At 40.8% G+C, this 14,960-nt stretch overlaps 1 protein-coding gene across 1 annotated transcript in view; it reads right to left on the bottom strand.

Moving 5' to 3' along the window:
• The window catches only part of LOC113407511 (centrosome-associated protein 350-like), a 167,587-nt gene that overhangs the window by 31,803 nt on the left and 120,824 nt on the right, over positions 1–14,960 (bottom strand). Inside the window, exons 28-30 of the mRNA XM_026656103.1 lie at positions 9,866–10,065; positions 7,387–7,598; positions 5,940–6,084 (exon numbers count right to left, since the gene is read on the bottom strand). Of these exons, the coding sequence (XP_026511888.1) occupies positions 5,940–6,084; positions 7,387–7,598; positions 9,866–10,065 (557 nt within the window). The remainder of the gene's footprint in view (positions 1–5,939; positions 6,085–7,386; positions 7,599–9,865; positions 10,066–14,960) is intronic.

Below are 14,960 nucleotides of genomic sequence, written 5' to 3'. Positions count from 1 at the left end.
CCCTCAGGGATACCACTATTTATCTCTCTCCATTCTGAAAACTGATAATTTATTCCTACCCTTTGTTTCCCATCTTTTAACCAGTTACTGATCCATGAGAGGACTTCCCTCTTATCCCATGATGGCTTACTTTTCAAAAGTCAATTTAAATTAAATACCTTTAAAAAAAAATTATATTTTTTTAGAAATCTAGACCTGTTGTGTGTTTTGGTGTAACTTGCATTATCCTTATGTTAAATTTGCATTATCCTAACAAAACATTTACTTTATTCATATCTCTTTTATATAACTCATCGGCCCTGACACTCCCCCCCGTAAATTTGAACACCCCCCCTAATTTCAATTCCTGGGGAAACCACTGGTTCTGTGTCTGTAAAGCACCTAGCACAATGGGGTCCTAGTCCATGACTGGCACTACCAAAATACAAATAATAAATATTATTAATAGTTTTCAGTCTAATTTACAGTCTCATTGGCATAGAGGCTATAAAACCAGCTGAAATTAAGAAGAAAAGTCAGCAGCACCAGATGACCAGCTAGTTCTTCTAAATGGCCCAATAGCAATTAACACTTCAGTTCGATAACCAGTGCCTCATTTCACCAAAAGACAGCAACAGTAAGTAGCAGTAAGGTATTTCACTACCAGCAGCTAGTAAATGTGATGCATTCCTTTTTCAGTAAAGTTTTGTAGTTAAATATTTATGAAAGTGTTTTTAAACAAGCAGTGCACAAAATAGATATAGGTGTTTGACAGGAAGAATGTGATCTCTCCTCATAGTCCGAGGTAGTGTACCTATTTTCCGGCAAGTGTCTTGATTACAATTAATTCCTCCTGCTTAAGTGAAAGTAACATCATGTTAATTAAGGCCCAAATTCAGGTTTTATATAAAGCAAGTTTCTACAAAGCCTAACAAAGGAATCTGTTGCCATGACATTTGAAAAATTTTAATGAATTTTTTTTAAAGGAATAGCTTTCATCTAAAGTGTTTTCAAGTATTGATAGCACATATGAACCAGAAATAGATTATAAACAAACACGAAATTGACTATTCTATTTTCATGGTTCAAGCTGACAAAAAAATGCAGAAGTGGAAACAAACGGTGAGAAGTAAATTCATTTTTAAAAAGTCTTTACTTATCTCAGGCATCAGTTACACATGCAAATAAATCTGCAATATCTATTTTTAACTTGACAATGTCTTTTTAACGAACCAAGATGATTTTACATATGTCACATGGTGCGGGAAAAAGGGCAACAATGAAGACCAACATTAGAATGCAGTGATACATCCCCAAATCCCTCCTCCAGCTGACACCAGTCTTAGTCTCTCCATCATATTTTAAAATACCAAATACTTGAAAGACTATTTATTTCAAAAGAGCTCATTATGCTCACTGTTGGCCCCCCATATTCATTATTTTTAATCTATTCATACTGATATGTTTATTTGGTTTTCTCTGTTTCAACTTTAAGAGAATTTTATCAAGTTATTGCATGTTTTAATTATGTTGCAGTGCCCTGAAGGTGGCACGCTATTAAAAATTAATCAGTGTGAATGTGTTTATTTTATGTATTCATTTTTATATCAAAATGGAAAACACTTGTCCTGACAAGTCCTGTTATTTTCTAGTGCACACTAAAGCTGTTATAAGAACATTATTAAGGTTGCAAAGTCAAGCACTGAAAAGCTAGGAAATGTCAGAATTAAGGTTGTCTATGCAACCTCAATTTGGTCCATTTTGCTTATTCTTTATGATACATGTTTAACTTACATGATTACACACTATTTTTTTCCATGTAACCCCCACCTCATTCAGTGTACAGGATGGACCTGCTGTGGAGAGGGACCTGCTGTGGGGATATGTAGAGGACCCCTGCTTCATTTGTTGCAGAAGTTGGAAGGTCTGCAATGAATGAGGCAGGGGATTGCAGAAAAAGAAGGGATGATCTCATGGTTAAAGGCAATCAAATGCTGGCCCAGAGAACTGAATTCTATCCCTGCCTCTCCCACAGAGTTCCTGTCTCATTCAGGCAGGTCACTTAAACCAAACCTCTCACAGGTGGTCACTAATTAGATGTTCCTCATTTTCTGGGTGCCTAATATGAGACCCTGGAGTTTGATTTGCAGAAGTGCTGAGTGCTCACAGCTGCAACTGAAGTCAATGAGAGCTGTGCTTTGAGCATAGGAAGTGCTATGTAATGAAAAGTACTCTGAAAAACAGGTCCTAGATGCCTCAAACCGGGCACCCAAAATTAGTGGACACCTTTGACCTTACTGTCTGTGCCTCACTTCCCCATCTGTAAAATGGGGGATAATACCACCTTCTCTTCGCACAGGGAAGTTGTAAAAATGACAACGTTTGTGAAGTACTCTGATACTATGTGATGAGCACTACAGTAAAGTCCATGAATGAATTAATAATTCTGTCTTCAGAGCAGGGTTTGAATAGTGTCCAGCAAATGAGGCTTAAGGCCACACAATGCACAATGAAAATAAAATAAAATATTGAATAGCTGCTCATTACATGAGCACCTTCCATCCTGTTCACTCGTGGAGGCAGGGGTCAGGTGGAAAAAATAGTACATGATCATGTAATTAAAGACTGTATCATAATGCATACACATGAGGAAGACAAATTAAGGGTGCACAGGCAACATTAATTCTGGCTTTTCCTAGCTTCTGACTGCTTCACTGTGCAACCTTAATTCATAGATTCATAGACTCTAGGACTGGAAGGGACCTCGAGAGGTCATCGAGTCCAGTCCCCTGCCCTCATGGCAGGACCAAATACTGTCTAGACCATCCCTGATAGACATTGATCTAACCTACTCTTAAATATCTCCAGAGATAGAGATTCCACAACCTCCCTAGGCAGTCTATTCCAGTGTTTAACCACCCTGACAGTTAGGAAATTTTTCCTAATGTCCAGCCTAAACCTCCCTTGCTGCAGTTTAAGCCCACTGCTTCTTGTTCTATCCTTAGAGGCTAAGATGAACAAGTTTTCTCCCACCTCCTTATGACACCCTTTTAGATACCTGAAAACTGCTAGCATGTCCCCTCTCAGTCTTCTCTTTTCCAAACTAAATAAACCCAATTCTTTCAGCCTTCCTTCATAGATCATGTTCTCTAGACCTTTAATCATTCTTGTTGCTCTTCTCTGGACCCTCTCCAATTTCTCCACATCTTTCTTGAAATGCGGTGCCCAGAACTGGACACAATCCTCCAGTTGAGGCCTAACCATCGCAGAGTAGAGCGGAAGAATGACTTCTCGTGTCTTGCTCACAACACACTTGTTAATGCATCCCAGAATCACGTTTGCTTTTTTTGCAACAGCATCACACTGTTGACTCATATTTAGCTTGTGGTCCACTATAACCCCTAGATCCCTTTCTGCCATACTCCTTCCTAGACAGTCTCTTCCCATTCTGTATGTGTGAAACTGATTGTTCCTTCCTAAGTGGAGCACTTTGCATTTGCCTTTATTAAACTTTAATGTTCTTGTGTGTAGCTTTTTTGTGTGTAATCTCCTAGATTTTTAAAAGGCAAGCTGAAAAACCGCAAATTCCATCACGTGGCATCATACTGCCACTCACATAGGTCATCAGCAGGGCTGGAGCCGTTAGATACACCACAGAAACCTCTTCCCTTTGAGCTAACAGAGTAACTGATAGCATCAGTAGGTTGTCATCCTCTATATGGACCAGCACTGGAGGGAGATGAGGCACACTTTGCCAGTGGGTTCCACAGGTACTACTGACAGCAGAGGAAAGGTGAGACTTAGGGATCTTGGGTTCTAGTACAAGCTCTGGAAGGGAGCATGTCTAGTGGGCACAGATTCTTCTGTCCCTTCAAACCTGTCTCAGCCCCCATCTCTTTCACCCCTAGCACCTTGTCCCAGTCCCATTCTCTTCACTTAGCCAGTCGCAGTCTTCAACCCTCAGGCTTCTCCTCCCAGTCCCAGTGTCCTTGCCCAGTCAGTCCTAGAATCCCTTCTGGACTCTTCATCCCAGTTCTCCCCCTCCAGACTCCTTGTCCAAGTCTTCCCCCACAAGCACCTTACTCCCAGTCTCATTTTATCACCAGTCCCAGTCCCCCCCCGCCCTGTCTCTCTTCCTCCCTCTGTATCCCCATTAGCTTTCAATTCCAGTCTTCCTCCCTGGGCTCTTTGGCCTATCTCAGTGTCTCTCTCCAACCTCCTAATAGCAGTTGTTTTACCCAGCCACTCCCAGTTCTCTTGCCTCAGAACTTTTGGCGATCCTAGCTGCTAAACCAGGGGTCTCAAACACGCGGGCCGCATTGTGGCCTGCCATAGGCACCGACTCCACCAGCAGCCAAGCTCCCCTCTCCCCCCGCGCACCACGTCCCTGCTCCTCCGCCTACTTTCCAGGTCTTCCTGTTGCCAAACAGCTGTTTGGCGGCGCTTAGGACTTTCCAGGAGGGAGGGGGGAGGAGCGGGGACGCGGTGCGCTCAGGGGAGGAGGCGGAGAAGAGGCGGGGCCGGGGCGGGGATTTGGGAAAGGGGTTGGAATAGGAGCAGGGAGGGGGTGGGAAGAGGCGCGGCATTACAGTTTAAAAAAAGTTATCAGATTGACTTTTAATAGCATACTATATTACTCTTAAATTTTTTTCATTTTTGACTATACTTTTGTATCATTGTATGAAAAGGTTTCAGTGATGCAGCCCTCGGGCCAATGTACTAGTCCTCATGTGGCCCTCGTGGTGATTTGAGTTTGAGATCCCTGTGTTAAACTCTAGGAAGTCTCTATTGAGCATGTGTGTACTGATTTTTCCAATGCTTATAACTTGGCCAAATTTGGGTGGATTTCCATAGGGAAGGCAAAAAGGCATATTCTTAACACAAAGGCAACCCCTCTGTCAAATTTCAAGTCCTTGCTCCAAAGTCCTTGCGCTACAGCTTCTCAAAAAAGTACGCCAGAATTTTTCTACTTGGGCAAAACAATGTATTTTTCCCTAGCCTTGATTTCAGAAACACCAGAACCATTTTGGCTGAAATTTTCTAAGAAAATTCAGTCTGAAGCAGATATCCAGCATGGAAAATTGCAGCCCGAACTGTTAAAGTTTGTCAAAACTGCAAGCAACCAAACACACGGTCTTATAATGGAAATATCAGGCAACCTTAATAGGTTATTACCAGCTCCACCTATAATATACTATGCCAGGTGTTAACTTTTTTGCATTGGTGGTGGCCGACACTTTCTGCTGTTTGTATATAAGCGCACATTCTAAATTCAGGATTAATTTTAATGCAAGTCATTTGCTGTCAGAGAAATTTTGCTTCAATTTTCTCCTTTTCCATTTTTTAAAAACAATTCCTTACTGGTAAAGGTTGTCAGGTAGAGCAACTAAGAGGATGATAAACTACATCCTACAGAGCAGATAAAGCACAGACATACAACCCCAGTGCAAGCTTCCCTATAATGAAGGTGGCATTCTGATGCTCACAAACTGCAGAATATCCCTGGGTGTGAATAACTAAGTCAAAGTATTCTGAACAGGGGTTCCCCAAGTCAGTAACATCGGCTTCATTAAAAGTGAACTGATGAATAAAACAACATGTTTAAGATCTCATTCATATCAGTGGGCGTGCGTGTTTAAGTACACAAACTCAATATGGTTTAAAACAAAGAATCTGAAAGATCATTTCCTCCAACTTCTAAGACCAGATTTTCAGGCTCTGTATTGCTTCTAGAACAGTTAATGACATCACAATTTAGGAAACTTTGTTCATTGCTGTACGCTGAAGTGATCAACTTTAATATAAAAACCCTCCCACAGAATCCTGAAGTCACTGCAATTTCAAATATTTTCAGTTTACTTAATTAGATTTATGAGTTAATTTACTGGGTTGCAAAAACAAAGAATATGAGAAATGAATTTAAACACAAGACAATGTATTCTTGATATCTTCAATCTTACCTGACTGTGTCATGGATAAAGACTCATCAGACCAACTGTGGGATACTTGATGGGATTTCACAGGTAAATGCAGCTGCCCTCCAGTTCTGTGGCTTCCTTTGATGGAATCCTGCTTTGACATAGATGTACTGCTTTTGGAAGGAGACTGTTCAAAGACGAAAGAAAAAATAAGTAACTACTTGTGAAGCTTAATTTAAAAGTATGAGATCACTGTCAACAAGAGTTAATTACAAGTAAGGAAAGTATTCTCTAGTCATAAATCTTTAGCAATAACAAATAGCTAACTACCTATCCAGACACATTAACAAAAGCTTTATCTTTCTCAGTGTATTATGCATCAGAACAAAACTACCTAAAGTAGCAAAAGCTGACATTTATCTTGAGCCTGGACCTCAGTAATTCTGCCTTACATGGTCTAGTTTATTGCTATACAAGAAAACTTGTATGCTTCAGATTAGAATATTTGTTGATGCAACCACACTTTTGTAAAAACTGCTGCCAAATATACCTGCTAAACTGAAAGGACATCTCTCAATATGAGGAAGTGCAAGGCATTACCCTACATCAACCACCACAACACGGGCTCAACTTCCAGCCAGGCAAAACTTCTCTTAAGGGCAGATTCTCTTCCAGATATCTATTTACAGCACTAACAGTATGCTTGTCACATCCCTTTTACCCAGACAGAATACAACCTTTGGCACATTAGATGTTATACTGCTCTAGCTCTTCAGCTGCACATTCTAAATGGACTTTCCCAGAGGAAAAAGTGTTTGTAAAACTCAATGAAAGTCGAGATGAGCAGTGTCTCCACAGACAGTGACTGACACAGCATCTTTAGCCTCACAGCTTCATCCAGGTATAAAGCCCAGATAACAAGAATTACCATGATGCAACTTACAAAGTCAAGCAGACATAATACTTTGAACAGAGTAGAAAGCCAGAATTATCTAGCAAGCTGGCATTATATGTTGTAACCTGCAAGACTATGTGTGAGGCACAGCTGTATTCCTGATTCTATGGAATACCCACAAACACTTTATAATGCATTACTCAAATCAAAATCATAGTATTAGCTTCCTGTGCCTGATATAATCGTGAGAAACTATCATCCATCCAAACCACACTGGTATGCTGGGCTAGCATTCCACTGATTATGCTGCGTAGCCCCACTGGCACATTCAAAATCTGTTTTAAGTCTGCACACAAGTTAAAAAGGCTTAACTGACCCCATTCCCAAACAATTTTTTCCCCTAATGGTTTTAAAGAAAGTATGTGAGTGCAATATTTAGTGACACCCTCAGATATAGCATTACAGCTACGAAAACAGTTTAATCTCTGTGTAGAAAGCTTTAAATGGCTACTAGAAAGTTTATTTTCTACTTCTCTTCTGATGGTTCTTTACTAGTACTAGAACATGTAAGTGTAAAGGATAAAGTTCACTCACAAGCTTGCCTGGCGAGGTAGCAGACTCTAGATCCTGTGAGTAAACCATTTCTTCAGTAAGTGTACTATGATCTGGGCTTACTGGCTTCCCTTGGTCCACAGCCTCTGATTGGACAGGTTCACCAGCTGGACTGCCTAGTTCTTCTGGGACAGAGCTTTCACTGTTTACACGAGTATAGGAAAGCAATGGAGACTCCTCTTCACTGGCTGTTTCTGAAATGAGATAGTGGAGGTAAAAGAGAGCACACAGTATAGTCAGCCAAGCAAGAACTTGCACTATTTACATGCATCTAAGGTAGTTTTGATTACTGCATTTGATCAAACAAAATCAGTCACAAGCTGTGTTTAAATGCCAGATTGTACAGTAAAGAAACAAGGTGGGTGAGGTAATATTTGCACCAATTTCTGTTGGTGAAAGACAAGCTTTCAAGTTTACACCATTCTGATTGCATAGTGTTACTTCACATTATATGGTATTGAATTGTTTAACAAGGAGATATTTAATTAAGGAATTTCAATAAAACAAAATGCCAAATGTTAGTAGTGGCTGCTGGATGCCTAAAACAAAGGGATTTCAGCATATTCTAAATTAACATTTTCCAAACTCTGGTTCTTGAACATCTTCCAACATCCCCCAAACTATTCAATTACAACTCTCAGCAGTCACGGAGGTAGTGAAGTCAACTGCCAGAGACCAATGCTGGAGCATGGAATCTGCCTATGGAAATAATTCCTCACCCCTCAACAATATTGCATGGTTAGCTGTGATTGGTTGAAAACCAAATCCTGAGTTCAAAATTCTATGCTTCCCCTGAAACAGTTGTGGACAAACCTAAAACAGGGGAAACAGTGGGGAAATGCTTCTTGCACTATTTTAGATATTATGATTTCATCAACTCTTGGCAGATGACAGACAGAATCCAGAAATCAGGACTGAGTTATAAAATTCCTGTTTTCTAACTTTTATAGGATATAGAGTACTATTGAAAAAAGCCTTAGAAAATTACTCAATACTGGGGCAGAGGCTGGGGAAAGGAATCACCTTAGTCCATTCTCCAGGCTGACTGTGCTCCAACCCTGGTAGGTAGATAAAATTAGTGGAGGGAATACAAATACATTTACTTTTTACATTCAACACATTGGAGTTTTTGTTCACTAAAACTTTATATTTCACCATTCTTTTTTAATTGTCATACAGCTGTGTGACGTTCAAGTGGGAGTTTGCAATGACAAGTGAAAATGACCATAACACTGAACTGCCTCATAGATTCGAAAGATGTACTTTATTTGGTGAGGGGAGAAAGGAAAATTAAGATCCTCTGGGACAATCCTTGAAGATACCAGTATTTTCTTCACTTAGACTCCCTGCCCTCTATACCTCATGCTGAAGCTACAAACTGCCATAGGAAGACTGAACGAGACTCATTTTGGGAGCTGCATCGAAGCAAGTTTATTTTGCATACAGAAGAACCTTTCATACAAACTGCATCCAAAAATACTTTAGTAATGTATAGTTGCAGAGTTAATAAAATAGCAAGAGAAAATAAAAGTCAAAGGCAGGGAAGATAAACAGCTTTTCACCGATCTGAAATACAAATTGTGAGGCAGGAGAAGGCTCCCTCTGATGGCAGGAATCGCAATGGTAGTAAGATGGCTGGTAGGGAGATAGAAGAGAACAGTACTGAAGTGGAAAGGGGATTTCAGAGGGAATGTCTGTGAGGCAGGCTAGGTGAAAGACCATGGTATTTGTGTTTTAAAAATAAAAAAATAAAATTTAAACTGGATCCTGAAATATATGAATGATGTGGCCACGCTTCTCTGTACACACGAGATGACAGGCAGTGGACAGTGGCATTTTACAAATACTAAAGTTTGGAGAGCTGGTACCTGGAGCCAATAGAGTTGCAGCAGTTAAGGCAAAAAGACAAAGGTCTGGATGAGCACAACAGAGACAAAGAGAGGCACTGAGACACATGGATAAAGTTGCAGAGGCGGTTTCAGGTGTATTTCAAGATATAACATGTAGACTATAAAGAAGGGTACAGCATCAAAGATGTCACCAAGATAAGGCTACTGGAGGCCAAAAGCTTTGAGTTGAGGAGAAGATGGAGCGGCGCTTGAGAAAGCTCGTCTTGTATAAGAGAAGCAATTCTATCAGAGGTATTTAGCTCTGGAAAGTTGAAACAAAGCAACACATTTACTTGGTCAATGCAAGAAGTGAGGGTGAACAAAGTCATTAAAGATATACTGTTGAATATCAACGTAAAAGTGGTAGCTAAGGTTAAAGATGATAAGAGGTAGAAGATAATAAAGAGCAGAGGACAGAACACAATTCTGTGTCCAGAGAGGAACAATCACCACCACACATCAAGAAAATACAAAAATATGAGCTTACCAGAGGCTAATAGTTTATGATATGCTATGTTTTGCCCCAGTCATTATTTGCACTGGGTCACTCTTTGAGCAGGACATGGTTTTACCTTTGGGTTCAGCTCTCTGGTCCCCCAGTTCCTTCTTGGCTGTTTTTGTTTTGAGTCTCTCTTTGTCCCAAGCAGCTAAGGCTTGTTTCTCCATCCGACGTATCTCTGCTTCCTCTGCATCTAGACGGCGCTTCCACTCCAGCAGTTCTTCAGCATGTTGTCGCCGCTGCATCAGCTTCTGTTCTCGCTTAGTCAGGAACCTGATAACCATATCAGAAGACAATGGGAAAACAGTCTACCACAGCCAAAAGACCCAATGGCAAGATGCTCTATCATCACAATGTATAGACTTGTATAAATAGAAGTAATTTTCTAAGACAATATCAATGTTGTGACGTTCCATAGATCTCCAAAAAACTATATAATAAAAGGAGGCAAGTGACTTATTGTTACTACTCTGTAGGACTTATTGCTGTTCATTGACAAATTATGTAGAACAGCACAGAAAAAAAATCAGAAGCGTAACAGGTATCTTCCAATTCACATCTTTCCGCACATTTCCTTTCTATAAGAAGTGGGCAAGTCTTTAATGTAAAAACTATGATGGCAAATTCTTAATGTACTAAGAGGCCCACCGTTTTGAATTTTTTAAATGCTTGTTCCCTTCAAAGAGGTTTCAAGCTTGACCTAGTACCAGGCCCACTAAGCAGAAAGCCAACAAAGACATAATTAAGTTCTGGTCACTTAGGATAACTCTGAGGCCCAGCTTTTATAATACAGTATGATAAGCAGATCACTAATCTGGAGGGAGCTAATCACCTATAAATTTTGAGAATTTTAAATACTGTAGTTATACATAGAAGGGTTACTCACCAGTAACCAATTTGAACAGATTGTCTGTAGTGGTCCCCACTCCTGGGCATGCAAAAAGGCTGTTGGCATTAAATCAGAAAGAACCCTCTAGAAAATAGTGACCATTGGGATCGTGAGCATTCTTTTTCAAGGATTCCAACATTCTCCCAACTGTCCTCACTGGTATAGAAGATACTGCAATCCTAAATGTCTCAAGTTCTTTCCAAATACACAAGCAACCATAAGAAGAGAGCATATGGTTCCATACTGACAATCCACTTGAAGAATTATAGGTACTGATAAGTAACCCTTCTTTTAATATTGTCTGTCTGGATCCCTGCTCTTGGAAATGGTCTTCGCATGCTTTCTTCCTTCAGTTAACTACATGGAAGCTCCAAAATAAAAATTAGATTTTCTGAATAATTATATGAAGATATATTTTCAGAAGCCATCAGACATCCAGGGTGTGCCACAGCTTCTCTTTCCTGCATTGTGAAATGGAGGTAGAAGGAAGGTAGAACTATATCTTGGGCTCTGTGGAACACTGACCACCTTTGAAGGGGATGAATTTCTCCTCGATTCTCGGTATTATTTTGTCCTTGGGGACATATTTATAATTCACACGTAAAGTACTCAGAATCTCTTATACTTGGCATGGAGGTGTGATTGGTATCATTAAACACACTAAGACTAAATCAGTATAGAGAAACTTAGTTTAATTGCTCAAAGGGATGTGAAATGAGGGGTTTTCAGATTAAATTGAGACTCCATGTTGGACATATTAACCTCTTTGGAGGTCTGAGCTTCTTCAGTACTTTGGAAAAAATATGATATGATACATGTTGCTGGCCTACAAGTGACCCCTCTACCTGGCAGCAAATAACTGAATTTAGGGCCTATGTATATACCTTTAAAGTCCTAGTACAAAACCGCTGGATAGGGCATCTTGAGGGAACTGTAATTGACAATACTTGGATCACCATGGAGTCCACATTTGTTTCTTCACCAAGACTGTTTAACCTTTTATTCCCTGTTTTCAATTATGCATGTCATAGCCATTCCAGTTAGTCAAGTAGGTCCTTGACCCAGAAACTCTGACCAATTAGGTGACAATGACCTCATTACGATAACTACCTCTGTCTTGCTTCATTCAGCAGCCAGGCTGATGCGTTTCAAATTCCCAGTTCTTTGTGGCTGACTGGATTCCAGAAGTACAAGTCCAGTTGTCATAACAGTCAAAAGGTAGTTAGGTAAATGTATGAGCAGTGAAAACCAGAGTCTCATCTTCCAATGGGGTGCTAGAACACTTCCATACCAGCATCCATTTCCTGGACACCATGATTAGCTTAAATAATGGAACCCTACAAACGACTATACACAAGAAACCCACTGATCACCACACTTACCTCCACAGATCCAGCAACCATTCCAGACACACCAAATAATGTGTTATTTACTAGGCACTCAGATATCACATAATTTGCTCCAAAGAAAAAGTCCAAGATGCACACCTAAACACATTTAAAGTGGCCTTCACTAAACAAGGACACTCCACCAGAGAAGTAGATCACATCATGGAAAGGGCCACCCAAATACACTGGGAGAACCTGTTTCAATACAGAAAAGAAAAAAACCCTGGCCGCACACCCCTAGTTGTTACTTACCACCCCACACTGAAACTCTTATGGGGTATCATCAAACAATTACAACCCATATTTGATACGGACTACATCCTGAAAGAAATCCTTCCTGAACCCCCTTCTTCTGGCCTTCAAACAACCCACCAACCTTGCCCAGATCATCAGAAACATGCGCCCCATAGACCAGTACACGCCAACTCAAAGCGGCACCAGACCCTGCCAGAACAAGATGCAAAACCTCCAGACATATCTCCACTGTTATGATGATTAATATCCCTCACAACACATACTCAAGATTCATGGGTCCTACATATGTTTATCACATGTGGTGTACTTTATCCAGTGCATCTAATGCCTCATTAACAACTAAGTGGGTGAAACCAGACAATCACTGCACTCTTGAATGAGCTCAGATAGAAAAATGACAGAAGACGACAAAAATATATCATATCATCCATGGGGGAACATTTTTCACACAGCGATCACTCCTAAGGTGATTTTTCAGTTCTTGTCCTCAAGGGAAACCTGCACAATACCTCCAAAAGGCAAGCCTGGAAACTTACATTCATAACTCTGCTAGCTACCAAAAACCATGCACTTAACAGGGACACTGGTTTTATGACTCATTACAACTATTTATAACACTGCACTGTTTTTGCTATCCTTAATTGCCCATTTTAAACCCTTTATGCATAACAATCTAACCCCCAATAACCCACTTCATTTCAAGCGATGACCTTCAACACACTTATCCCTTCTGCTTAACTTGTATTTAGCTAAGACATTCTGTTTCCATCTCTCAGACCTGAGGTAGAGCTCTGTTTAGCTCGAGAGCTTATATCTTCCACGAACAGAAGTTGGTCGAATAAAAGATATTATATCACGTATGTTGTCTCTAATATTCTGGGACCAATAAGGCTACAAGACGACTGCAAACAATGGGGTGCCACTAAGATTATGTTCTCTGGCTCTCTATTTTCTGAATCATTTTTATTAGAAGGGGCACAGAAGGGAAGGTGTATAAAAACAGACCCTTTGGGCACTGCTGTGACAGGCATCTGTGGCAATCGCCTTTGAATAAAGTCAAGTATCGGGGGTAGCCGTGTTAGTCTGTATCCACAAAAACAACAAGGAGTCCGGTGGCACCTTAAAGACTAAGATTTATTTGGGCATAAGCTTTCATGGGTAAAAAACCACTTCTTCAGATGCATGGAGTGAAAATTACAGATGCAGACATTATATAATGACACATGAAGAGAAGGGAGTTACCTCACAAGTGGAGAACCAGTGTTGACAGGGCCAATTCGATCAGGGTGGATGTAATCCACTCCCAATAATAGATGAGGAGGTGTCAATTCCAGGAGAGGCAAAGCTGCTTTTGTAATGAGCCAGCCACTCCCAGTCCCTATTCAAATTAATGATGTTACATTTGCAAATGAATTTTAGTTCTGCTGTTTCTCTTTGAAGTCTGTTTCTGAACTTTTTTTGTTCAAGTATAGCTACTTTTAAATCTGTTATAGAATGTCCAGGAAGACTGAAGTGTTTTCATACTGGCTTTTGTATGTTACCATTCCTGATGTCCGATTTGTGTCCATTTACTCTTTTACGTAGGGACTGTCCGGTTTGGCCAATGTACATGGCAGAGGGGCATTGCTGGCACATGATGGCATATATAACATTAGTAGACGTGCAGGTGAATGAGCCTCTGATGGTGTGGCTGATGTGGTTGGGTTCTCTGATGGTGTTGCTAGAGTAGATTGCTAGAGTAGATATAGAGACAGAGTAGGTAATGAGGTTTGCTACAGGGATTGGTTCCTGGGTTAGTGTTTCTGTGGTGTGGTGTGTAGTTGCTGGTGAGTATTTGCTTCAGGTTGGGGGGCTGTCTGTAAGCGAGGAATGGCCTGCTTCCCAAGGTCTGTGAGAGTGAGGGATCGTTTTCCACGATAGGTTGTAGATCGTTGATAATGTGCTGGAGAGATTTTAGCTGGGGGCTGTACGAGATGGCCAGTGGTGTTCTGTTATTTTCCTTGTTGGGGTTGTCCTGTAGTAGGTGATTTCTGGGTACCCATCTCGCTCTGTCAATCTGTTTCCTCACTTCCCCAAGTGGGTATTGTAGTTTTAAGAATGCTTGATAAAGATCTTGTAGGTGTTTGTCTCTGTCTGAGGGATTGGAGCAAATTTGGTTGTATCTTAGGGCGTGGCTGTAGACAATGGATCGTGTGATGTGTCCTGAATGGAAACTGGAGGCATGTAGGTAAGTATAGTGGTCAGTAGGTTTCTGGTATAGGGTGGTGTTTATGTGACCATCACTTATTAGCACTGTAGTGTCCAGGAAGTGAATCTCTTGTGTTGACTGGACCAAGCTAAGGTTGATGGTGGTGTGGAAATCATTGAAATCCAGGTGGAATTCTTCAAGAGCCTCCTTCCCGTGGGTCCATATGATGAAGATGTCATCAATGTAGCGCAAGTAGAAGAGGGGCACTAGGGGACGAGAGCTGAGGAAGCGTTGTTCTAAGTCAGCCATAAAAATGTTGGCATACTGTGGGACCATGCGGGTACCCATAGCAGTGCCACTGACTTGAAGGTATAAGTTGTCCCCAAATCTGAAATGGTTGTGGGTGAGGACAAAGTCACAAAGCTCATCCACCAGGTGTGCTGTAGCC

The sequence above is a fragment of the Terrapene carolina genome, unplaced genomic scaffold, assembly GCF_002925995.2.
Source record: "Terrapene carolina triunguis isolate 2854851 unplaced genomic scaffold, T_m_triunguis-2.0 Scaffold212, whole genome shotgun sequence".
NCBI lineage: Eukaryota > Metazoa > Chordata > Testudines > Emydidae > Terrapene > Terrapene triunguis.
This window is presented reverse-complemented; position numbering and strand designations above follow the sequence as displayed.